This window comes from Lontra canadensis, unplaced genomic scaffold, assembly GCF_010015895.1.
Source record: "Lontra canadensis isolate GAN:19392208 unplaced genomic scaffold, GSC_riverotter_1.0 scaffold14, whole genome shotgun sequence".
In the NCBI taxonomy this organism is placed as follows: domain Eukaryota; kingdom Metazoa; phylum Chordata; class Mammalia; order Carnivora; family Mustelidae; genus Lontra; species Lontra canadensis.
The window spans coordinates 4,427,135-4,452,566 of NW_022631008.1; the positions used below are offsets into that span (position 1 = coordinate 4,427,135).

General features: G+C 38.7%; 1 protein-coding gene across 6 annotated transcripts in view; it reads right to left on the reverse strand.

Annotated features, from left to right (window-relative positions):
- The window catches only part of SNX14 (sorting nexin 14), an 80,621-nt gene extending 56,359 nt beyond the window's left edge, over positions 1 to 24,262 (reverse strand). For 4 of the 6 annotated variants that reach the window (XM_032858054.1, XM_032858055.1, XM_032858052.1 and 1 more), the window contains exons 1-5: positions 24,047 to 24,262; positions 6,207 to 6,327; positions 4,986 to 5,062; positions 4,826 to 4,904; positions 1,057 to 1,100 (exon numbers count right to left, since the gene is read on the reverse strand). In XM_032858054.1, the coding sequence (XP_032713945.1) occupies positions 1,057 to 1,100; positions 4,826 to 4,904; positions 4,986 to 5,062; positions 6,207 to 6,327; positions 24,047 to 24,246 (521 nt within the window). In that variant the 5' untranslated portion in view covers positions 24,247 to 24,262. The remainder of the gene's footprint in view (positions 1 to 1,056; positions 1,101 to 4,825; positions 4,905 to 4,985; positions 5,063 to 6,206; positions 6,328 to 24,046) is intronic. The other 2 variants (XM_032858056.1, XM_032858053.1) reach the window with 1 other exon arrangement.
- Between the last annotated feature and the right edge of the window lie 1,170 nt (positions 24,263 to 25,432).

A 25,432-nucleotide genomic window follows, 5' to 3' on the forward strand; every position in this document is an offset into this window, starting at 1 on the left:
ATCCATAGGTCATACAGGTGTAAGTGTTCAATTATGTAACTAAATACATGATACTTTTTTAAGACAACATTTATTTATTAAATATATATTGTAAATTTCTGATTCTCAAATTAGATTTATTTTTCAGATCTAAACTATTTTCTATATCCTGCAAGGCACAGGGCACTTGTATGTCCATAGCAGATACTAAAAACAAGTTACTTTGGAAAAATCATTAATATTTTAGGAAAATTCTATTAAAATTATCTTTCAATTTAATGAAACATTTGAATATAAACTTTTCCTCTAAATGTACAATTATTTCAAATGTAAAAAGTGCATATAAACTATTAAATCGGGGCACCTGGGTGCCTCAGCCCCCTGGGCACCTGCCTTCAGCTTGGGTCATGGATCTCAAGGTCCTGGGATCGAGGCCTCACACTGGGCTCCCTACTCAGTGAGAAGTCTGCCTCTCTGTATTCCTTTGTCCCTCTCCTCCCATTCCCCACTTGTGCTCTCTGCTCTCTCTCTCAAATAAATGAATGAAATCTTTAAAAAAGAAAAAACAAAACAAACAAACAAAAAAAAACAAAAAAAAAAAAACAACAAAGAACCATGAAGTGCTTCCCAAATCACTTAAGAATAGAAAATAAAATAAAATAAAAATCAGGTCACTCCATTTAGGAGTGATGAGGAATTCTCTAAGCTAATTTTCTTTCAAAAAGCAGCCAAGGTTTTTCCTTCTTTGCTATCACTAAACTGTTAGTTGATTACGTACATCTATGGTTCTTACTAGGGCCAATCATGCCTCCCAGGTAACATATGGCAATCTCTGAAGATATTTTTGGTGGTCACAAGTAAAAGGATGAGGGGCTGCTACTAGTATCTCATGCAAAAAGGCCAGCAGTTCTGCTAAATATCCCACAATGCACAGGACAGCCCCCCACAACAAAGAATTACTTGGCCTAAAATGTCAATAGTGTCAAAGCTGAGAAATCCAGGCCTACACTGGTAACACTTCATCAGCACACTTAATCGTATTCACTAAAGAAAAAAGGTCTTACAGAGAGAACTTACCTGTACCATGGATAAACAAAGTTTTCCAACACTAATTCAAGAACCTGCATAAAAATTAGTTTTTAAAGAAAAATCAAATTAATTAACTAATTCTAGGAAAATAAACCATATGACCAAGTAATGTATACTACCAAAAATCAATTTTATTATCCCAAATATTGACATCTAGTATCATACTTTCATATGACATATACTGTCAACCTTACATGGTTATTGTGCTGATCAAACGGAACATATGAGAAAACACTTTGAAAACCATGAAAGTCCATAAAAAGAAACAATACCATTAGAATGACATACACACATTTCTAAACATTCCCACAATTAAAAAAAACAACAACAACAACAACAAACTTAAATTGTTCCTGACTCTGAAGTTTCACTGAACTGAAAGTTCTATGGAAAGAAGGAAAATAATAGGTTAGTCTTATGAATTCCTAACTCTCTCTACAAATCAGTATTCCCAGAATAAAATGAAGAAACAAGTAGGTCAGACTTACATAAGGGGTCAAAATTAGCTATCAGTGATTGCTTCTGAAGTGACTAAAAGGGAGTATGAGGGGGACTTCTGGGGTACTAATAATGTTTTGTTTCTTGATCTGGGTGTTGGTTATACAGATATGTTTGTGAAAATTTTAGCTGTAAATTAAAAATCAGCATATAAGTTATAAATGAAAAAGTAACAAAACAAAAGAAATCTGGGTGTTAAAATTTCCATTTCTTAACTCTGGGTGCAGTATTACGTTAATTTTTGAAAAGACTTGCAACAGTGGGCAGTAACTTTCTAAAGCAGTTGAGAGGGTATCTAACAAAGGTATCTAACCTGACTGCAGGCTTATATTCCTTCCCTGGCAGTAGCAAGGAAGGTTGTAGATTCTTTAAATATTAAGGCAAGATTTGATTTTGTATTAAAAAAACTAAGCACAAAAAAAAAAAAAAAAAAAAAGGAAAAGAAAAGAAAGAAAAACTAAGCACTTAGTGATACTAGTTGGGAAAGTAAGACACATAGAAACAGCGATATGACAGAAAAAGGACACCAGAAAATCTGCTATTAAATACTTGGTCTTACTTTAACCCCCACATCCAATCACCAAATATTATTGATTTTACAACCTACATAGCTCTTTTCTATAGCTCCACTGTTCAGTCCTTATCTTCTCAACCTTATATTGTAGCAAGAGCTTCTAGTCTCCCTCCTTCCTTCCAAGCTAGCTCCCATCCATCCTCCAAGAGCTGCCAAAGTAATCTAAAACATGTATCTGAACACCTCAATCCCATGCATAAAATCCTCAATTTATCAAACCACAATATAGCAAAGTAAGAAAAGTGAAGCTGCACTGATTTTGAAGGCGAGGGAGAAAGCTTCCTGCTAGCAGCTGTGACCATTTACTTCCTTTTCACTTCTCATTGTATCCTCTGAGTCACATCTGAAAACTACAGTTACACACTTCAAAAGTCAGTGACTTCTATGATCAATTAAACTCCTTCAGCAAGGCCCTTTAATCTTTCAATGATCAGATTTCTAAAGAGCTATATAAAAACTGTCTAAGAACTAAGCCAGACCCAGGTTTTAGAGTAAGTTCTACTACCAGCCAGGGATGAACTTGAGAAAATTAAAACCCTCTAAAGCCCAGTTTGGGCACCTACTTTATAGGCTGTATGATTTCAAGAAATAACTTAATTAGTACAGTGCCCAATATTCAGCAAGTAACCAATAAATATTAGCTACACAGTGTCTTCAATGCCCACATCCTTTCTCACATTTTGCCCTTCATCTTACTGAACACCTTATTCAAAGCCTCCCCTTCTTTTCAAAAGCTCTTCCCAAACCCTAATATACCCTTTCTCACACTACCAGTCTGGCAAACTTCTAGTCATATTTTCTGACTGCCCCTCTCAATAGTTAGGCATTTCTTCCTCTGTATTAATAATATACAGTGTACATTTCTTCCACTATTGCCAGTATTCACATTACATTGTATTCAACTGTTTATATGTCTATCTCCCCTCCTAGACTCAAGTTCCTAGAAAAAAGGAACCATATCTTATTTCTCCTTTTATTCCTGGGGCCTAGTCCAGTTCCTGCTTATAGTAAGATCTCAAAACATGTTTTTAAATGTTGGAGCTAGTATTTACTGAAAACCAGTATGTGCCAGGCAGTAGGCCAAGAGCTTCATATAAGTTCGTTCGTTCTCTCTTTCTTTCTTTCGTTCGAAATGAATGAAGTGAGGCGCCTGGGTGGCTCAGTGGGTTAAAGCCTCTGCCTTCGGCTCGGGTCATGATCCCAGGGTCCTGGGATCAAGCCCCACATTGGGCTCACTGCTCAGCAGGGAGCCTGCTTCCTCCTCTCTCTCCCTCTCTCTCTCTGCCTGCCTCTGCCTACTTGTGATCACTATCTGTCAAATATATAAATAAAATCTTTTTCAAAAATAAGTAAATAAATAAAATTTTTAAAAAAGAAATGAATGAAGTGTCAAAGACCCACAAATAATACTCTTGCTAGAGGTCTTATCAGCACTCTGTAACAGAAATGTAATGTGAGCCACATATGTAATCTTTTATTTTCTAGTAGCTACATTTTTAAAAAGTATTAAGAAAACAGGTAAAATTAATTTTATGATATATTTTAATTCAATATATCCAGAATATTATTTCAACATGTCATCAATAAAATGTATTATAGGATATTTTACATTCTTTTTTTTCTTACTAAATCCTCAAAACCACAACTCAATTTGTGATACATTTCCAAGTGTTTATGAACAGCCACAGCAGCTAGGGGCTACCATATTAGATAGCAAAGTCTTAAATCAAGGAATCCTGAAGTTGAAAATGAAAAAGAAAAAAGAAGAAATTAGAAAAAAAAGAAGTGCCAAGGGGCACCTGGGTGGCTCAGTGGGTTGACTCTGCCTTCTGCTCAGGTCATGATCTCGGGGTCCTGGGATCGAGCCCCGCATCAGGCTTTCTGCCAGCGGGAAGCCTGCTCCCCACCCCCGCCTGTCTCTCTGCCTACTTGTGATCTGTCAAATAATAAAATCTTTAAAAAAAAAAAAAAAAAAGCCAAGAGTTTTGGCATTTATGCAACATGCTTTTAGCTAAAGGATACAAATTAGGAAAAAAAGATAATGAAGCAGGATTCAGATGCCTAATGCTATTCTTCAATTAATTAGCATTCAATTTAATTCAATATATGTTTATCAACTACTAACAACATATCTGGCACTATACTTGGTGCTGGGAAGAACTCAGACCCCATTTACTGCCTTCAAGGACTTAACTCCTTTCTTAGATCAATGGGGAAAACAAGTTTCTAAAAGAAATAACAAAATACATGTTACCAAAAAAGTATATATAAAATGTCACTGTAACAAAGATAAGGGTGAATGCTTTCTATTCCTACACTACAAGGAAACAGTGAAAGGTCTCCCATTCTCTGCTCTACCCTTCAGCAAGTGCCAAAACTGGGGTAATTTAGTAGGACATACTTGCTCTAACTGAGGTATTACCCTACCATAAAGATGACTACTGTTATAAGAATTAAGCAATATCTAGGTAAAACAGTGTTGTCTTTGGCTAAAATGTCCATTTAAATTAGACACAGGATCCAAAAACTTCTATTTTATCACCTGAGTCGCATATTTCATAATAATCAACTACCTAGTTAAGAATTCATTAGGTGGCATATATTAAGATGTTCCACAATTAAATTTCCATTAGTATTTAATATATTCTGCTTGGGCATATTTGGCAGTGTTATTAAATTAATTACCTCTGAGAGAGATGCATCAACCTTAGAAGAAATTTTCAGATCTAGCCACGGCTGGTAGTTTTCAAGTAGTAAGGAAGGCCTAAAGAAAATCATACAATTAAATTGCCTAAAATCCAAAATGTAATTGGAAGGATCAACAAATAAAAAATGTTTCACTTACCTATGTCGTTTACATTTCACTTTACCACAAACAGCACAGCTACGACCTTGAGGAAATAATTCTTGAAGTCCTAACTGCTAAAAAAGGGAAATGAGGAAGGGGAGAGATTTGTCTTAGTTTACATATAATCTTTACTAAAGAGAATCAACTTCGAAAGTTTATTAATGTATAAATTGAAAAATATTTTTTTAATTATTATTAGTCTGCCATAACACTGAAACCATTCTTTGTAATAACTACTACAGGCTAAACTAAACTGCCAAATAAGAGAGGAAAAAAATAACTGATAAAATCCAATACTTAAGTCAAATTTCTAAGCATATAATTAAGGTCAGTTTTTATGCTCACTTATTTAAAAAAAATTCAATCTATATTTGGAAATGATATTCTACTTCAGAGATATAAGAAAAAACTATTTTCTATTTCCCCAAAATGTTAACTTCAATGAAAGGAAAGATATGTGACAACTAGTCATGTTTCTGACCAAATATGTGGCACCACTTTCCTCTGTGCTTTTTCTGAATAGAAGTACCAACAAACCTAAAAAGAGGGACTGTATCAACTCAAAGAATTATTAAGCAAGACTTCAAGATATTTACACACTAGTGACTCTGCCTACGAGACACAGATTCAATACAATACCACCCTAATGAAATTTTAAATATACAAATTATTTTGGTTAAGCAAACTATCTGATTATTTGTCTCTTGAAGACATTTAGGAAATTAACAGCATGGGATAAGTTAATTCAGAGTTCCCTGTGTCTGTGTCTCAGAATCACCTAGAAAGCTCTTAACAAGTACTGATTACAAGGCCCTAACCAAGAACTAGTCTATCAAAATCTTAAGAGAGCGCCTAGGAATCCTTTTTTTTTTTTTTTTTAAGATTCCCCAGGTGATTCTATTGTATAACCAACTTTGGGAACATGTTTTAATTTACTGTCCTCATAGTTAATATGAAGTTAGAGGACACTCTATAATTATGGATTCCAACTTTCTGAGAAGTTTGTATTTTCTTTTTATAGCTCGTTGTAGAGCTGTATACCTTAAAAATATACACATATATAAATTTCATTTCTAAGTATGTTCTGATGTCTTCCATTATTAAATAATACCAGATGGATTTTTTTTTAAATCATTGCTTTAACATGCTTTCAGTAATAATATCAAACAGCATAGGTAATACATACTACTCTTAAAAATAAGAACACATAAATTTTACCTTGGGTTTGTATTTTATTGTGAAGAATATATTTGGTAAGAGAGAATCCGGTCCCAAAGAGCAATAGAATGTAACAACTCCAGCAACAAATGACCAGAAGATCATTAAAACATGAAGATACCTTAGAAATAAATGAAAATAATTACTATAACCAAAAAAAGTATAAAACTTAAGTTGTCCCCTCATTGATTTGACAAGTATTTATTAAGCACCTACCATATCAGACTGAAGACAGATCTTTAATCATGATGCCTGTGATGTATTTATTTAATTATAAGGATCACAGAATGCATGCTATCAAATGTACATTTCACTTAAAGCGTAAGAAAGTATAAATTCTCAATATTTTATAATTTGGTACCTAGGTTGTTATGTTTGACTAGCTATACTACAGTGCTCCAAATACCTTCCAGTGATATGGTAGTATTCATCAAAATTCTGATTACCTTTCATTAAATAAAAAAAATTAATACTAAGTGCCCATTATTTTGTGCCACCCAGTAACAGGCTAGGGATACAGTCAGGAACAGCACTGCCATGATCTCTATATGCATGGAAAACATTGTCTGATAGGTAAGTAAATGAGTACAATACAGTGTGAGCATGTGTACTATATTAAGACAGAGAAAGCAATACATGATAAGGGAATACCTCAGGCAGAATATACAACCCAAATTTAAAAGGAAAAAAAATCTTTTTTCAAAGAAAGCAACTCTATAGAAAAACTTAAAAGAGTAAGTAGGAGAAATCCAACAGAAGAGAACGGGGTAGAGAAATGAGGGACTAGGGAAGAGGCAGAGGAATTCAAACTTGGGAAAACTACACAAACTAAGATCTGAGCACAGCTTGAAGGAAGAACTGGCTTTAAGATGAAGCTTTAAAAAAAAAAAAAAAAAAAAAAAAAAAAACACAGGCAGAAGCCAGATAATATGGTGTCATAAAATAAGTCATGTTAACATGTCTCAATACAGGCAGTCCTCATATTGCACAGTCCTGATAAGCATAAATTTCCATTACCATGATTTTATAAAACACCAGTCCCCCAACAACACAGTTCAAATTCCAATTACCACATTATGTTTATTAACTGGTAACTATATAAAGCACAAACTTTGGTGCTAGTTCTTCCATTCACAAATCACTATGTAGTGAGAAGATAATGAAGCCAGTCCACAGAAAGAGAAAAAAGGAAGTGAAGAACTTATCGGTTGTATTTTAAATTCAGGTTCTACCAGTCTCTGAGGCCTAGCTACACTCCTGTTCCTTCTACACTTAAATAACCTTCCAATGATTCCACTCTTTGCCAATACAGTATGAGTTTAGTTTCTGTCATCTACCACTTAAAGTCTTGAGTAATACCCTGAAGGCAATGAATAATTTTTTTTAAGATTTTATTTATTTATTTTGACAAACAGAGATCACAAGTAGGCAGAGAAGCAGAGAGAGAGAGGAGGAAGCAGGCTCCATGCTGAGCAGAGAGCCCGATGCGGGGCTCGATCCCAGGACCCTGGGATCATGACCTGAGCCGAAGGCAGAGGCTTTAACCACTGAGCCACCCAGGCGCCCCGGCAATGAATAATTTTTAAGATTTTAGGAATTTTAGAAGTTTTAAGGAGAGATGTATTGCTAGACTTTATAATCAAAGGACAACTTGGGCCACAATATGGAGAATAGCCTAAACTGGAAACATGCAGGCTAATTAGAAAGCTGAAAAAAATCTACAGGAGTCAAAGATAGCTTATATAGAGAAGAGACTTAGAGATAAAAAAGCTGATAGTCTTGAAAACATTTAGGAGGAAGAATTAAGAGGACTCAGTTGTGATTAATGTGAGCAGAAGGGATAGGTAAAAAATCACTTCTCTTTGGACATGCTAAATTTCAAGTATCTTAAAACATGGCATGCAGCGGGGGCACCTGGGTAGGTCAGTTGGTTCAGCATCTGACTCCTGATTTCAGCTCAGGTCATGGTCAGGGTCCTGGGATTGAGCCGAGGATCTTCACTCAGTGTCTGCTGAGACTCTCTCCCTCCCTCTCCTTCTGCCCATTCTCACACTCACTCTTTCTCTTTCTAAAATAAATAAATCTTAATAAAAACAACAGAGCAAGTAGAAAAATTTCATGAGCAGTTAAATATTGGGTAGTTTAAATCTCTGCAGAGAATATGAGGTAAGGAAAAAAAAATTGGGGATTATCACATAAAGATCATTGAAATCATGGGAATAAATGAATTGATCAGGGAGGAGCTGTAGAATGACAAAAAAGAGAGACATTTAGGAAATAAGCAGAGCAAGAGAAATCTAGTAATTAGAAGAGCTGGGGGGTAGGGAGACCAAAAAAACAAGAATCAAGTCATAGGGGCGGGGTGCCTGGGTGACTTAGATGGTTAAACGTCTGCCTTCAGCTCAGGTCATGATCCCAGGGTTTCGGGATAAAGCCCCGCATCAGACTCCCTGCTCAGTGGAGAGTTGGCTTCCCCCTCTCCCTCTGCCCATGCGAAACCCCCATCCCACCATGTGCACACTGGCTCTCTATCTCAAATAAATAAATAAAATTACAAAGAAAAAGAATCAAGTCATAAAGCTGTCAAGGTAAAAAAAAAAATTCAACAAGGATGAAGTAGTTAACATGATCAAATTATTTTTAAATTTAAGTGAGAGAATGAGAAGTTTTAGCAACAAAAAAAAGGCACTGATGAAGTGGCAAAAGCAGTTTTAGTAGAATGCCAATGGAATGCAGTGGATTGATGAAGAGTGAACTGAAAATAAAAAAGTGAAATTGGGGGATGCCTAGGTGGCTCAGTCAGTTAAGCATCTGACTCTTGGTTTCGGCTCACGTCATGGTCACTGGGTCACGAAATCCAGCCCCGTGTCAGGCTTTCGCACTCAGCAGGGAGTCTGCCTGAGATTCTCTTCCCCTCTCTCTGCCCCTCCCCCACTAAAAGAAGAAAATTGGTAATATGGATAATTCTCTTTTTAAAGGAAAAACAGGCTAGGGTGGTGGCTGGAGGGAGATAATGACCAAAAATGTTTAGTAAAACATATTCATATTTAAATATTGACAGCATAGAAGGAGATAAGAGAAAAAGACACAGGAGAGAAGAGCTAAGTTGAGTTAATAATGTCCTAGAGAAGTTGGCAGTAGCTGGGTTTCAAAGCCTAAAAGGAGAAATAGTTATAAGAGCCGGAGATATCTCTTCCCAAATACCAGAGAGAAAAAATACATGGATGAGAATGCACTTAAGCTGTAGAATCAGTAATGAGATTGAAAAGCAATATGATGTCCTTTACGTGAAATGGGAGATGCTGAAAGAGAAAGGCAAAAGGGACAAGATCAGAAGTTCCAGCAGACTGGGCAAGTTCTGAAAGAGCCACTGGGCACACGCAATGAGAAGGCTATTCTGAGGAACTGCTAGGAAGTTAAATTTACAGGTTTGGGATTTTCTCTAATAGCATTCAGTAACCAAGATATAAACACTGAAAAACCAAGCAGCATCACTGATCCAAGATTTCAATTTTGTCAGGTTAGTGCAACAGAAAGGAGTTAAGGATACTGGCAGCAGAGTAGCTGAAGTGAAGGACTGTGGATTCTAAGCTAGACCAACTCTAAACTGCATAGGTAAGTGACAACAGAAGAGAAGAAATAGAAAGCAAAGGAGTCAGGAGGCTGAGAAGTCAAGGAGCAGGTACAGTGTGACTGACTGAATGAAAGAAGCAGATGGTCAGCAAGTAGGATACCTGCTTTCTAAGATTTCAGAGGTAGAGCTCTTTCTGGTGATTAACAAGGGCCATCATATGTTGACCCAAGTGGGAGGCTAAAGAGGAATCACCTCACGACAGACTATTTGGTGAGTTACTCACACAAGCACTGAAGTCACCTAGAATGGTGACAGGATTTAAAATGGAGAGGAAGGCTATAAACCATAAAACAAAGTCATCTATAAATGAGCATAAATAACCTGGAGAGTGATATCAATGAGAAAACAGACAAATGGCATATGTCCCAAAGGAGTAAGAGACTTCTGCTTCCTTGACAGAATGACTGGTACTAGACTTGCCTTCCCACCATAAACAACTATAAAACAGGACAAAACATACACAGTGGGATACTTGGGTGGCTCAGCCTATTAAGTGGCTGCCTTTGGCTCAGGTCATGATCCTAAGGTCCTGGCATCAAGTCCAGCATCGGGCTCCTTGCTCAGTGGGGAGCCTGCTTCTCCCTCTGCCTGCTGCTCCCCTGCTTGTGCTCACACTCTTTCTGATTAAAAAAAAATATATATATATATATGTATGTATGTATATACATATACATATATATATATACACATATATGCATATATATATATACAGTAACTATTTCCAGGCAGTACAAGATGAAAATCCTTAAGACAAAGGAAACACACAACTGAGTTCCACATCTATCCCAGTTCTCTGAGGACAATTTATCAAGTGCAGTATGGAATAGAAAGGATTACAGAAGACCTGGAAGTTCAGAATTGGGAAATATACAGCACCAAGTAGTAAGAAGAGGTGAAGTGAAGATGCGTGATTAGAGGTGCCTACCTATTATAGACAGTACAGACAGTGATCAAGTAAATATAAAAGCTGTGAGACAAAGGCTGAGGCCCCAAACTAGATGAATTGCCTGGTCTTAATATTGCCTCCAGAATAAAATAAAACCCCTTAAATCTTTACAGTCCCTTTCAATCTGGCCCCAGTTCACTTTTCTACTTTCTTTCACTTTTCTTATTTTTTCCCATTCCTTCCCCCCACACACACCCTCAGTAACCTCTACACCCAACATGGGGCATGGGGCTTGAACTCACAACTTGCATGCTCTACTGACTAAGCCAGCCAGGTACCCCTCTTCTCATTCCTGTATACAAAGCTTCACTCCACCCAAAATAGCATACTTGACATCAAGTTTTGTTTTGTTTTTTAAAGATTTTATTTATTTATTTGACAGAGATCACAAGCAGGCAGAGAGGGAAGCAGAGAGAGAGGGGGAAGCAGGCTCCCCGCTGAGCAGAAAGCCCCCTGTGGGGTTCAATCCCAGGACCCTGGGATCATGACCTGAGCTGAAGGCAGAGGCTTTAACCCACTGAGCCACCCAGGTGCCCCTGACATCAAGCTTTAAAAAAAAAGAACCTTGTATTTGGAAATTAACTCAAATTATAGAGGTATTTCAGAGAGGAAATTATCAAATTCTTGTTCGCAGCTGCTTACCAAACATCATTTTGACCCAGACAGCCATGACTCAGAATTCAGAATTTTTAGGAATTTTGAACAGTTATATAATACACATTTCATATATACTTTAACACTCCCAATGAGATCTAATGCAGTACTCCATCATTAGACATTAATATTTCTGCAACAAAACATAAAAGCAATAAGAAAGAAATAAGTCAGAAATAAAGACTATAAATAGGGGCGCCTGGGTGGCTCAGTCAATTAAGCATCTGCCTTCAGCTCAGGTCATGACCTCAGGGCCCCACATCAGGCTCCCTGCTCAGTGGGGAGCCTGCTTCTCCCTCTCCCTCTGCCTCCCACTTCTTCTGCTTGTTCTCTCTCACTTTCTCTCTCTGTGTCAAATAAATAAAACCTCAAAAAAAAAAGAGGAAAGACTAAATAAATAAATAAATGACTAAATAAATAGTCTCATGTCTGTTCAGATCAGGTTTTGTCATCAAATGTAATTGGTACAAACTTAGGGTTAAAATTACTTCTTCACAGAGCTTTTGATATCAGAATTACAGATTAGGAATTGTAGACGTGTAGATCAAATGACAGTCAGATTTTAGACTGAATGACAATAAATACTACATGCAATATGTGTGGGCTTTAACTAAAGCAAGCAATAACTAAGGTATTATTTAAGAAGAAAATCTATATCCTTAAATGCATTAATCCAGTAGTTCTCAACCAAGGGTATTTTGCCCCCCAGGGGGCATTTGGCAGTATATGCAGACATTTTTGATTGTCTGAACTGTGGAGAGGGGGAAAGGGAAGGTACATTATTGACATCAGGTGGCTAGAAACCAAGATTGCTGCTAAATATCCTACAATGCACAGGCCAGCCCCTCACAACAAAAAATTATCTAGCCCAAATTATCAATAGTGCTGAGGTTGAGAAACCCTGCATCAATCAGAGACAAATACTAAAACCAACAACCTAAGCATTCAGAAAGTTGGGGGGGAAAAACAGGATCCAAATACATAAAAAGGAAGGAAACAATAAAGAGAAGAATAGAAATTAAGAAAGCAGACAACAATGACAAGAGGAAATAACAAAATAAAAGCTTAGTTTTTGAAAAATTAATAAAATAAGCAAAATTATAATTAGATTTATCTTCTTTTCCAACTTGAGCTATATTTTACCGTAACTAAAGGGACCTAACAAGTGAAGTAAAGCAATTCTAGAAGGAAAAATAGTGGAGAGAGAGAGAGAAAATTCAAATTTTCAAATATACAAGGAATGAAAAAAATGAGAAAATCATCATGTTGCAACCTATAATGAAATAACTCATTCACGGAATAATAAATGGTAAAACCAAAGAAGTTTATGGGGCAAAGTATTAGCTGTCACTACCCAAATCCACAAAAATGAGGAACTCCATCTTAGGTGGAGTTATCCTCTCATGTGATATAATTCTTACACACACAAAAAGATCTAAATCTAATCAAATTTATAAATCTAACACCTTAACTACAAAAAATATGTAGGTAAGAATTAAAAAAAAAAAAAAAAACCAAGACACCATAAGGAACCTAACAGCAAAAGTGTGAACAAATGACCCAGTTTCTTCAAGTCAATGGTGGGGAGAGGGGAGAGAAGCAGGTAAGGAGGAAATGTTCTAGATCCAGGTAAACAAACTATGGCTTATGGGCCAAATGCCACCTGCTTTGGTAAGGCTCCCAAGCTAAGTGAAGTTTTTACAATTTTTTTTAATGATTCTTTGAAAAGAAAAAAAAAAAAAAAAAGAATATGGGACAGAAACCTGATGCAGCCCAAAAGTCTAAAATATTTACTATCTGACACTTCATAGAAAAATTTTGCCAACTCTTACTGTTAATTATAAGAGATTTACAAAAGCCTAAGAGATGTAGCTCCCACATACAATGAGTGGACCTATTTTAGATCCTGATTAGTATAGATATGCTACCAATTTTTATGCAGATAGGAAAATTTGATTATGGACTTATATGATATTAACCAACTAGTGTTAATTTTTTAAGGTTATGGTTTTGTGTAGAAGTGATTTTTAAAATGAAGGAAGACTTGGGCGCCTGGGTGGCTCAGTGGGTTAAGCCTCTGCCTTCAGCTCAGGTCATGATCTCAGGGTCCTTGGATCAAGTCCCGCATCGGGCTCTCTGCTTGGCAGGGAGCCTGCTTCCTCCTCTCTCTCTCTGCCTGCTTCTCTGCCTACTTATGATCTCGCTCTGTCAGATAAATAAATAAAATCTTTTAAAAAATAAATAAAATGGAGGAAGACTAGATATTTTTCAAATATGCAAAATATTGATGGTTGTTGAAACTGAGTGATGGGTGCTTGGAAGTGCCTTGTACTCTTTTTTCTATGCATGCTTCGAAATTTTCAAAATCAAAAGCTAATAAAAAGGACAAAGTTTTTGAGGCGCCTGGGTGGCTCAGTGGGTTAAAGCCTCTGCCTTCGGCTCAGGTCATGATCCCAGGGTCCTGGGATTGAGCCCCGCATCCAGCTCTCTGCTCAGCGGGGAGCCTGCTTCCTCCTCTCTCTCTGCCTGCCTCTCTGCCTATTTGTGATCTCTGTCTGTCAAATAAATAAATAAAATATTAAAAAAAAAAAAGGACAAAGTTTCAGCAAGACAGATCAAGGAATAAAACAAAAAGAGAATACAAATACACAAAATACTGAATGAAGAAGAAATAATGAGAGCTAAAGCTGAAATGAAAAATTAAACTGAAACAACTATGTTCATAAACTGGATAACCTATATGACATAAATTTTTGGAAATAGACAAAAATGCTAGAAATTATTAAGTGAAGAACTAGATAACTTATATACACCAGTTATCTTTACTATAATTAAAATAGTAATCAGAGACCTAGCTGAAAAAAAGAAAAAAAAAAAAAAGACCCTGGCAAATGGTAATGAGACAGATAATCCCTATCCTATATACATGACTTCAGGGGGGAAAAAAAAATGAGAAAAAGCTGCTAATTTAAAAAGACTAATATAATTTTAATTCCCAAATCAGACAAAGACAATATAAGAAAATCATTAGGTCTATCTTACTTACCAAATACAAAAGTAAAATATTAGTTAACTAAAACTAGCAGTATATCATAAAATAAAGAATAATACATCACAAGAAAGGCATGTTTTTAAATAGCTCATTATCTTTAAATCTATACCATCAACAGTAAAAGGAAAAAAAAAATCAAAATAATGACACCTCTTGATCTAACAAGTTCACAGGGAACAGAGAGGGGAAAAAAACATATTCACAGCACTATAGGGATGCAGTCAACAAAAGCCAGACTATTAAAAGCTCCACAAAACGTAAGCCCCAGTTTCCTCAACAATAAATTGCAAGGTTAAAAAAAGTGGGATTATGGGGAGGGGAGGTAACTTTCAAATTAGAAGATCACATTTGGATCTTAATTTGATTAACTGTAAAAAGCTGTTTACAAATAAGATTCATTATGGATGGAGCAATAGAAACATAAAGTATGTGAAGATATAGTAAAATGTTAATAGTAAAATCTAAGCAGTACATGACTGATCATTTATTGTAAATTCATACATTGCTGTATGCTTAAATTTTTTTTATCATAGAATGATGGGGGAAATTCTAGCAAATTCAGGGAAATCTGACCATTGGACATTTGATGATAAGAAATTACTTTTTTTTTTAATGTGAAGTGGTATTATGGTTATATAAGAAAAAAGGGACTTATCTGTTAAGAGATACACACTGAAATTTTTTTTTAAAGATTTTATTTACTTATTTGTCAGAGAAAGAGCACAAGCAGGGGGAGCAGCAGGCAGAAGGGGAGGGAGAAGCAGGCTCCTCTCTGAGCAAGGAACCTGATGAGGGATTTGATCCCAGTACCTTGGGATCATGACCTGAGCTAAAGGCAGACACTTAAAAGACTGAGCCACCAAGGTTTCCCAAATACTGAAATTTTTAATGTTTATAGATAAAATACATCATCTGAGATTTGCTTCAAAATAATTGTAGGGGGCTGATATCTGACTTGAGCTGATAGTTTTTTTAAGCTTAGTGACAGATACTTAACAGGTTTCATTATACAATTCTATTTTTATTTTATGTATGTTTAAAATATTCCATAATAAACTTTTTTTTTAATGAAAAAAGGCACTTAAAAAGACACAAGAACAGGTCTGAATGAATGGAGAGATTTTGTTCATGGATGAAACCTTTAAAAATAGCCAACATATAAATTCTACCCAGATTAATTCACAAAGTAATAACACCATGGTGGTATTAAATATGACTGCAAATTCTTTAACACTCTTCACATCAAAAACAGGAATTTAATTTTCTTCCCCTTGAATAGGGATTAGCCTTAATCACACTACAGCTAAGAGAATGTAGCAGAAATGAAGCTGCCTAACTTCCAAAACTAGGTCATAAAATGGATATGGCTTCCGGCAGGCTGTCTTTCTCAGGATGCCCACCTATGTAAGCCAGCACCACTTTGGGGGAAAAGCCACAGGTAAAAGCCATATGTACAGGTTCTGGCCTATAGTCTTGCTGAGATCACAGCCAACAACGAACATCAACTGTCACATACATTAATGAACAAGCCAACAATTACTATTCTAGCCCCTGTCTTCATGGTGCCCAGCTGATGATGCACAGTGAATAGAGATTAGCTATACTGACCAACTTGCCCAAATTACAGTTCTGTGTGCAAATTAGATGTTGCTGACCTAAACCACAAATTTAGGGATGGTTTGTTAGGTGACAATATATAAACAAAACAGAAACTACAATCAAAATTCCAGCTCAGGATGCCTGGGTGGCTCAGTTGGTTAAAGGGCTGCCTTCGCCTCAGGTCATGTTCCCAGGGTCCTGGGATCGAGCCCTGCATAGGACTCCTTGCTCAGTGGAGAGCCTGCTTCTCCCTCTCCCTCTCCCTCTGCCTGCCGCTTTGCCTACTTGTGCTCTCTCTCTCTCTCAAATAAATAAATAAAATCTTAAAAAAAAGAATCGGGGGGCGCCTGGGTGGCTCAGTGGGTTAAGCCGCTGCCTTTGGCTCAGGTCATGATCTCGGAGTCCTGGGATCGAGCCCCGCATCGGGCTCTCTGCTCAGCGGGGAGCCTGCTTCCTCCTCTCTCTCTGCCTGCCTCTCTGCCTGCTTGTGATCTCTCTCTGTCAAATAAATAAATAAAATCTTTAAAAAAAAAAAATCGGGTTCAATCTTTAGAGAAATTTGACATAATTATTCTAAAATGTATAGGGAAAATAAAGTTTTCTTTATTTTTAGATTTATTTATTTACTTGAGTGAGAGAGAGAGAGAGAGAGCACGCACACACAAACACAAAGAGGGAGAGGGAGAAGCAGACTGCCCATGGATCAGGGAGCCTGATTTGGGGCTCAATCCTAGGATGCTGGGATCATGACCTGAGCTGAAAGCAGACTCAACCTACTGAGCCACTCAGGTGTCCCGAAAATAAAGGTTTAAAAAGAGCTGACCAACTTTGCAAAAGAAGTGCCAAGAGTGAGAACTTGTCCTCGCAGATATAAAACCACACTGTGAAATATAACACTATTGTTAAAAAAAAATAAAAATAAAAATCTGGTACTGTTATAGGAAGAGAAAAATAAACAGAAGAAACAGAGCTTAGAAGTTTGGAAACAAAATATATGACATCCTGGAATCTGTCTGCCTGCGTTCAAATTCTGGCCATGACACAATGCAAATTACCTTCTCTGAATCTTGTTTGGTCTTCTATAAAATGAGATAATAAAATACCTAATTCAAAGTTGTTACGATGATTAAATAAGACCACAACAGTGCTTAGACTAGCCTATAATATACTAAGTCATAAGTGTATGTAAGCCAATTGTTGTAATTCAAAAAAAATAAAGAACCATCAATGAAGTAAAAAGACAACCTATGGGTGAAATGGGGAAAAAATTTGCAAACCATGTATATGATAAGGAGTTAATATCGAAAACACATAAAGAATTCATTCAACCCAGAGCAATCTTGCACTTCCAATAGGAAGAAGCCTACTTCACTACTCCAACAAGGGGAAGCAATTTTTCTTGCACAGCAACAAGCCCAGCCAATAAGAATATACCATAACTCAAGCAATGAGAAACCACCACCATCCTGCACTCTCCTTTCTTCCAATGGACTTTTATTCAAAGCAGACCCTCCCATCTTCCTCTCTTCTCTGCTAAATTACATTCCTCTCCTTTGATCTTCAGGCTCGTCTCTGGTTTCCCATAGCAACTACCATTGCTTTATTATTCCTGAATAAACCCATTTTGCTGATTAAAAACAGAAAGTGTGCAGAAGACCTAAATACACATTTCTCCAAAGAAGTTATATGAAATACCAACAGGTACATGAAAAGATGTTCAACATCATCAATAGTCATTAGGGAGATGCAAATTAAAACCACAATGAGATATCACCTCACACCTGTTAGAATGGCCATCATCAAAGAGACAAGAGATAGCTGTGCCGGGGTGGCTCAGTTGGTTAAGCCTCTGCCTGCGGCTCAAGTCACGACCCCAGGATGGAGCCCTGCATCAGGCTCCCTGCTTAGCAGAGAACCTGCTTCTCCCTCTGCCTGCTGTTCCCTCTGCTTGTGCACTCTCTCTCTCTGTCAAATAAATAAATAAAATATTTTAAAAATATTAAATATTTTTTTAAAAGACAGGAAATAACAAATGCTGGTATGGATGTGGAGAAAAGAGAACCCTTTTGTGCTATTGGTGGGAATGTGAACTGATAGAGCCACTACGGAAACAGTCTGGAGAATTTCCAAAAAGTTAAAAATAAAACTACTATATAATTCGGGAATTCCACTTCTGGAAAAATATCCAAAGGAAACAAAAACACTAACTCAAAAAGATGTCTGCACCCCCATGTTCACAGTAACATTATTTACAACAGCCAAAATATGGAAACAACCTAAGTGTCCATCAACAAATGAACAAAAGGGGCGCCTGGGTGGCTCAGTGGGTTAGGCCTCCGCCTTCAGCTCAGGTCAGGATCCCAGGGTCCTGCCTCTCTGCTCAGTGGGGAGCCTGCTTCCCCCCTCTCTCTGCCTGCCTCTCTGCCTACTTGTGATCTCTGTCAAATAAATAAATAAAATCTTTAAAAAAAAAATGAACAAAGAAGCTGTAGTATGTATACACACACACACACACACACACACATAAAAACCATAAAAAATGAGGAAATCCGGGACGCCTGGGTGGCTCAGTTGGTTGGACGACTGCCTTCGGCTCGGGTCATGACCCCGGAGTCCCGGGATCGAGTCCCGCATCGGGCTCCCAGCTCCACAGGGAGTCTGCTTCTCTCTCTGACCTTCTCCTCGCTCATGCTCTCTCTCACTGTGTCTCTCTCAAATAAATAAATAAAAAATTTAAAAAAAAAAAAAAATGAGGAAATCCTATCATTTGGGACAACATAGATGGACCTTAGAGGCATATGCTAAGTATTATGCTAAGTGAAATAAATCAAACAGAGAAAAGAAAAATAGTGTATGATCTCACTTTTATATAAAATATTAAGGAAAAAAACTCACAGAAAAAGATCAGACTTGTGGTTACAAGAGGAGGAGCATAGGGGAGAGGAAACTGCAGGAAGGTGGTCAAGGTACAAACTTCCAAGAAGATAAATAAGTACTAGGGATGTAATGTACAACACGATGACTATAGCTAACAATTAAGCTACAATTAATTAAAACTACAACGAGAGGCGCCTGGGTGGCTCAGTGGGTTAAAGCCTCTGCCTTCCTCTCAGATCATGATCTCAGGGTCCTAGGATCGAGCCCCGCACCGGGCTCTCTGCTCAGCAGGGAGCCTGCTTCCCTCTCGCTCTGCCTGCCTCTCTGCCTACTTGTGATCTCTGTCCGTCAAATAGATAAATAAAATCTTTAATTAATTAAGTAATTAAAACTACAACAAGCTACCACTATTTATTCACTAAAACGACTAAATTAAACCTACAGGCAATATCAGACAGAATAGCCAAATGCTTGGCAGGAGTTTAAATTAGTACAATCACTTTGGAAAACTATCTGGCAGTATCTACTTAAGTTAAACAAACACATACACTATGACTAAGCATTTCCATCCATGGGTATCTACCCAAAAGAAATAAGTCTATCAAAAGAAATATATATAAGAATATTCATAGCAGCATTATTCATAGCTGCTAAAAACTGTAAACAGGTCAAAGGCCCTTCAACAGAAGAATGGATAAACAAAGTATGTCATATTCCCAGTGGAATACTGCACAATAACAAAAGAGACTGAAGTACTGGCATACACAACAATATGAACAAATCTCAAAAGAGTTGAGAGAAAGAAACCAGATACAAGAGAACCATGTAATTACATTTATATGAAATTCAAAAACAAGCAAAACTGATCAGTGGTGACTGAGGTTACTGACAAGGGAGTCTACTGGGGTGCTAGAATAAATGAGACAAAAATAACGGAACATTTAATAAAAGTTAAGTTCTATGTCCAGAGCACAATTTGAAATACTTTTGATGTATTAACCCTTTAATCACCAAAATAATCATATAATGTAGATACTAGTATTACCCTCATTTAAAGATGAGGGCACTCATCTGTAACAGATCGATGTTAGATCATTTATCCAAAGCCACATAACTGATTAATGGGGAAGGCAGAATCAAATTCTTACACTGAAGCTCAGATTTAAAACTTTAAAACAATAATCAATTGCCTCAATAATCAAAGAAAACTCTTCAGAAAAAAACCTGGGTCAAACAAAACACTTACAAAATGTCAGTAAGCTATTATTACTACTACTACCATTATTATTACTAGCATGTAACTTAAAATACTGATTATAACAAATATTCAACACTACTATTGGTAAATATAATTGCATCTATGTTCCTCGCTTTTCCTAAAAATACTGTAAAAGCATTACCACAAACAATTTGAAATATATAAAGTATGTTACTCTATTCCTCTCACAAATCATTTATAATAGCCAAAATTATAGCTATTTATCTTTCCACAGATAAGACTGATAATCTTGGGGCACCCATGTGGCTCAGTCAGTTAAGCATCTGCCTTCAGCTCAGGACACCATCCCAGGGTCCTGGGATTGAGCCCTGCATCGGGCTTCCTAGTTAGGAGGGAGGAGAATTCTCCCTCTCCTCCCCACTCTGGCTCACTCTTGTTCTCTCTCTCGCTATCTCTGTTGCTATCTCTTTCTCTCTCAAATAAATAAAATATTTTTTTAAAAAAGTCATGATCTTAATTCATATTGAAAGAAAAATTCATATACTAAATAATACCTTGAAAGAGCTTTAGGACTTAAAGTTTCAAGACTGTAAGAGAAAAAATTAATTTCAGGGGTACCTGGCTGGCTCAGTCAATAGAGCATGTGATTCTCAAGCACCACAATGGTTGTAGAGCCTACTTAAAATAAAATTCTTAAAAAAATTTTTAAATAATTCTAAGTTTAACCATATAGAAGGAAAGCTCCAAACCTCCATACTAACCAGTTAAAGATTTTAAACTGAAATTTTTTTTTATTTTTTTTAAGATTTTATTTATTTGACAAACAGAGATCACAAGTAGGCAGAGAGGTATGGGGGTGGGGGGGGGGAATGCAGGCTCCCTGCTGAACAGAGAGCCTGATGCGGGGCTCGCTCCCAGGACCTTGGAATCATGACCTGAGCCGAAGGCAGAGATTTTAACCTACTGAACCACCCAGGCGCCCCTGAAAATTTCTTTTTAAGTTATTTCTAAAAACTAACTGGTGAAATACCTGTGTAGAAGTCATTTACTTTAAGAGTTTTTTTAAAGTAAATCTCTATACCCAATGTGGGGTTCAAACTCACAACATCGAGATCAAGAGTCGCATGTTCTTCTGAGCCAGCCAGTTGCCCCAAGAAATCACTTATTGATGGTATGCATTAGGTCTATCTTCTCTTATCTAATTTCATCATTATACCCCTAATATTTTTATTTTTTGTATTATATATATTTTTTAATTTCTTTTTTTTTAATGATTTTATTTATTTATTTATTTAACAGATCACAATAGGCAGAGAGGCAGGCAGAGAGAGAGAGGAGGAAGCAGGCTTCCTGCTGAGCAGAGAGCCCAATGTGGGGCTCGATCCCAGTACCCTGGGATCATGACCTGAGCTGAACAGGGAGGCTTTAACCAACTGAGCCACCCAGGTGCCCCTATTTTTTAAATTTCTGAAGAGATGTACCTCATATTCCTCACTCACCGAAGGGGCCACATTTTCTTGTATAACAATCTTCCAGAGCTAGGCAAAGCATACATAAACATACGTCTTTGTATGTACATACGAATCTACACATTCTAAACAAAATCACATAATATGCTGAAAAGCACACTATATACTGTCTCGCACCTTCCAAAAGAAAAAGAACACTTAAACATCTATTTTATTTTTTTTTATGATTTTATTTATTTATTTGACAGTCAGAGATCACAAGTAGGCAGAGAGGCAGGCAGAGAGAGAGGAGGAAGCAGGCTCCCCGCTGAGCAGAGAGCCCAATGCGGGGCTTGATCCCAGATCATGATCTGAGAGGAAGGCAGAGGCTTTAACCCACTGAGCCACCCAGGCGCCCCCATTTATTTTATTTTTAAGTAGACTCTACCCCCAATGTGGAGCTTGAACTCATGACTCTGAGATCAAGGGTCCCATGCGCTCCCAACTGAGCCAGCCAGGCACCAAAGGGTACCTAACCATTCTTTTAGTCAAGATAATTATATCATGTTTAAGGTCACTTTTTGCTGCTTTCAACAGTAACAACGGAAAACACCAAAAAACATAAGCAAAAACAATTTCACTCGTAAATTCAACCAATCAGAGATAATATTTATGTATTATACCCTTCTTTCTTTGTATAATACAAATAAAGATAACAGGGTAGAGATCAGATGGTATGACTTATTAACAACAAAGAACACTCAACGCTATAATTAAGCAGATGACCTCAGAAATCTAGTTCAAGCTGACCTTGCATGTCCTACCTTGGGCACCTAAACTGACCCACCTACCAAAAGAGATATGTTAAGAGATAGGTTAATTCCTGGACAAAACTTACTAATTACAAAACGTTCACCTATCTCTCATACTAAAGTTATTAATCTAGTTTAGAATACCTTCCAGATGACAGAAAGCAAGTAAGTATTTAATAATTCATTTGACTCTGTTAAGGATTCCTCTTCCTCCATATTCCTAAAATCAAACATCTTACTATCACAATCAAAGCACATTTTCCAGTAAAATATCAATTGCTATTTAAACCTAGTATATTAACCGAGTCAATTAACAAGAAAGCAAAATGGGTAGGGAAAAATTTCAGCTCCAACAGTCACAGCAAGTAGTTACCTTAGAGCAAAATTAAATCACCAAATTCCCAGCGAATGCTTTCCCATTCCTATCCTCAGGGATCAACTACCCAAAATGAAGAACAGAGATGGTTTCAAGTTCAAAACATCAGAAAAAAAATATCACTCAGATGCTGCTGCTGACAAGCGTCTCAAGTCTTCCACCAAGATCAAATCTGGAAATAATTTGACGCAAAAGATCTCATCTACTAACCTATTTCATCGTTACCATTTCTGGAAATAGCTAATTGAAGGAAATCAAATTTATCTCAAGGAAAGAAACTTCCCATTTCAAAATGTCAACGGAATTTATCAATTTCAACTCTCAATCTTCCCTTTTGTAATATTCTAGGATATTGAGGCAGGTACTATTTTGCTTTCCGACTTGAACAAATCTTTACGATCATCCATTTTAATCAACCACCCTTTGGGGAAAGCTTCGGGTAAAAGACTGTGTGTGAGGCCTTCAGCTGAAGACGGTGTGCGTGTGTGTGCTTCAGCTGTAAAACTGTGTGTGTGTGTGCACGCACCCTTCAGCTGCTAGGACTGTGCGGGTGCGCCCTCCGGCTCTAAGAGTCTGGGTGTGCGTCTGGGCGTGCTTCAGCTGTAAGGCTGTGCGTGTTTGTGCGCGCAATGCGGCTATAAAACTCTATGACCACCCTTCAGCTGTAAGACTGTGCGTGCATGTGTGTGTGTACGTGTGTGTGTGCGCGCACGCCCTTCGGCTGTAAGACCGTGCGTGTGGGTGTGCACCCTTAGCTGTAAGGCTAAGCATGCCTGTATGTGCGCATGCGTATACTGAGAGCTAGGAGAGTCGGCCTGAAACCCGGGCTGCTACAAGACCTGGAACCCTCCTTCGTCAGCTGACTGGACCGCCCCTGCAAGGTCTCAAATTGGGACGCACATAGAGATTTCACGCCTCTGAAAAACAGCGATGATGCAGCACCAGGTTTTAAGGAACAGGTGAAAAGTAGGTAAGAATCGGGGCCAGGTGTCTCAGGAGACCGGCCTCAGCAAAGGGGGCACTGGAACGCATCCCACCCGGCAGGCACTTCCGGCCCCGGACGCTCCGCCCAGCTCTCCGAGGCCGCTGTTCCCAAGGCCTCGAAGCTGGCCGCAAGCGCCGCAGTTGCGCAGCCCAGGCGGCCTCCACACAGTGAAATAACACGGGCTCCCGTCCGCAGCCCCGCAGAGTAGCCGCCCGCCAGACCCGCGCTGCGACGTTACCTATTGAGGAGCAGGGAGGCGACGCTAAGGCAGAGCAGCAGGAAGCCGAACAGCGGGTACTGGCGGCAGATCTCGCGTCCCACGTCCAGCCGCAGCCGCTGCTTCAGCTTCTCCCCCATCGCCCGCACCCAGGACACCATCTCCGTTGGCGTGGCCGAAGCTCCGCTACAGATTGAGGCCGAGGTCGAGGCGACCCCCATCAACCTCTCGCTTCTCCACCCCCGCCCAGCCCGGCAGCTACCCACACAGCCGCCGACCGGCGGACAGTCCGCCGGCTGCAGTCGCCCAAGGCCCCGCCCAAGGCCCCGCCGCGCGTGCGCGGCCTCCGCCCCCCGCCCCTCCTGCCGCCGGCGGTGGGGACTGCCGCACGACGTGCCCGAGGTCGTCACCTCGCGCAAAACCCGGCGCGTCCCCCCATCTCCGCCTTCTTGGCGAGGGCTGCGCGCCGTCTCCCACAAAGGGCAGGACTCCACTAGCTAGTGGCCTTTTCCGGAAATCGGGGGAAAGCTGCAGCAGCCAGTAACCGCCTGGATCGCGGAGGAGAGAAAGAAGGTTGTGCCGGAGCTCGGGAGAAACTACAGCCCCGCGCAGCCGCCGGGCCCTGCCTGCGGGACCTCCTGAACTCGCGGGGCCCGCTGGGGACTGTAGTTTTTGTGATGCGAGCCGTGGAGGGATGGAGTGGGTGGTCTTGGCCCCCGCCACTCTCCACGCCTCCTCGACGTAGGCTTTGCTCCGGATGGGGACCAGTCTAGCTTTCTGCGACGCCCAAGGGAGAGAAAGTTGGGAGGAGCGGAGACACTCTGAGTCCTTATTTGGCGAGGGATGGGAGGGGGCAGCGGTTGAGTAAAACAGCCCTGGAATACGGGAGTGAAACCCACGGGCCGCCACCCCTACGGGCGCATATTCTACACACTCATGGGCAAGGTAGTACTCAGGTCACCACGGCCTCGCGGGCCTAATCAAAATCCTAGCGTTTGGACGAGGCAACTTGGCAAGTTAGGCTAAATCCCTCTTGTCTCCTGGAGCTTTCGCTTAAATCTTCCCATTTCTGATCTTTTAATTTCCTATTTTACGCTAAGCTACTCTGAGAAATGCAGGAAGACATCGTAATCAGTAAAATTTATTTAGGCGGCGCACTAAACTTTCATATAAACGTCACACCTTATGATATAGGTGCTCTTATTTTTCCCATTTCACAGGTTACTGAGACGGAAAGGAACCTGCTCAGACTCCTACAGCTAGCAAAACCGGGATTTGAAGTAGTTCTAATCCCAGAACGGCACGTCGTTTTTTTTTCTTTAGGATCTTACCCTCCAAACTGCAAAGACATATATATTCAGAAAATATATATATATATATATATATAAATATATATATATATATATA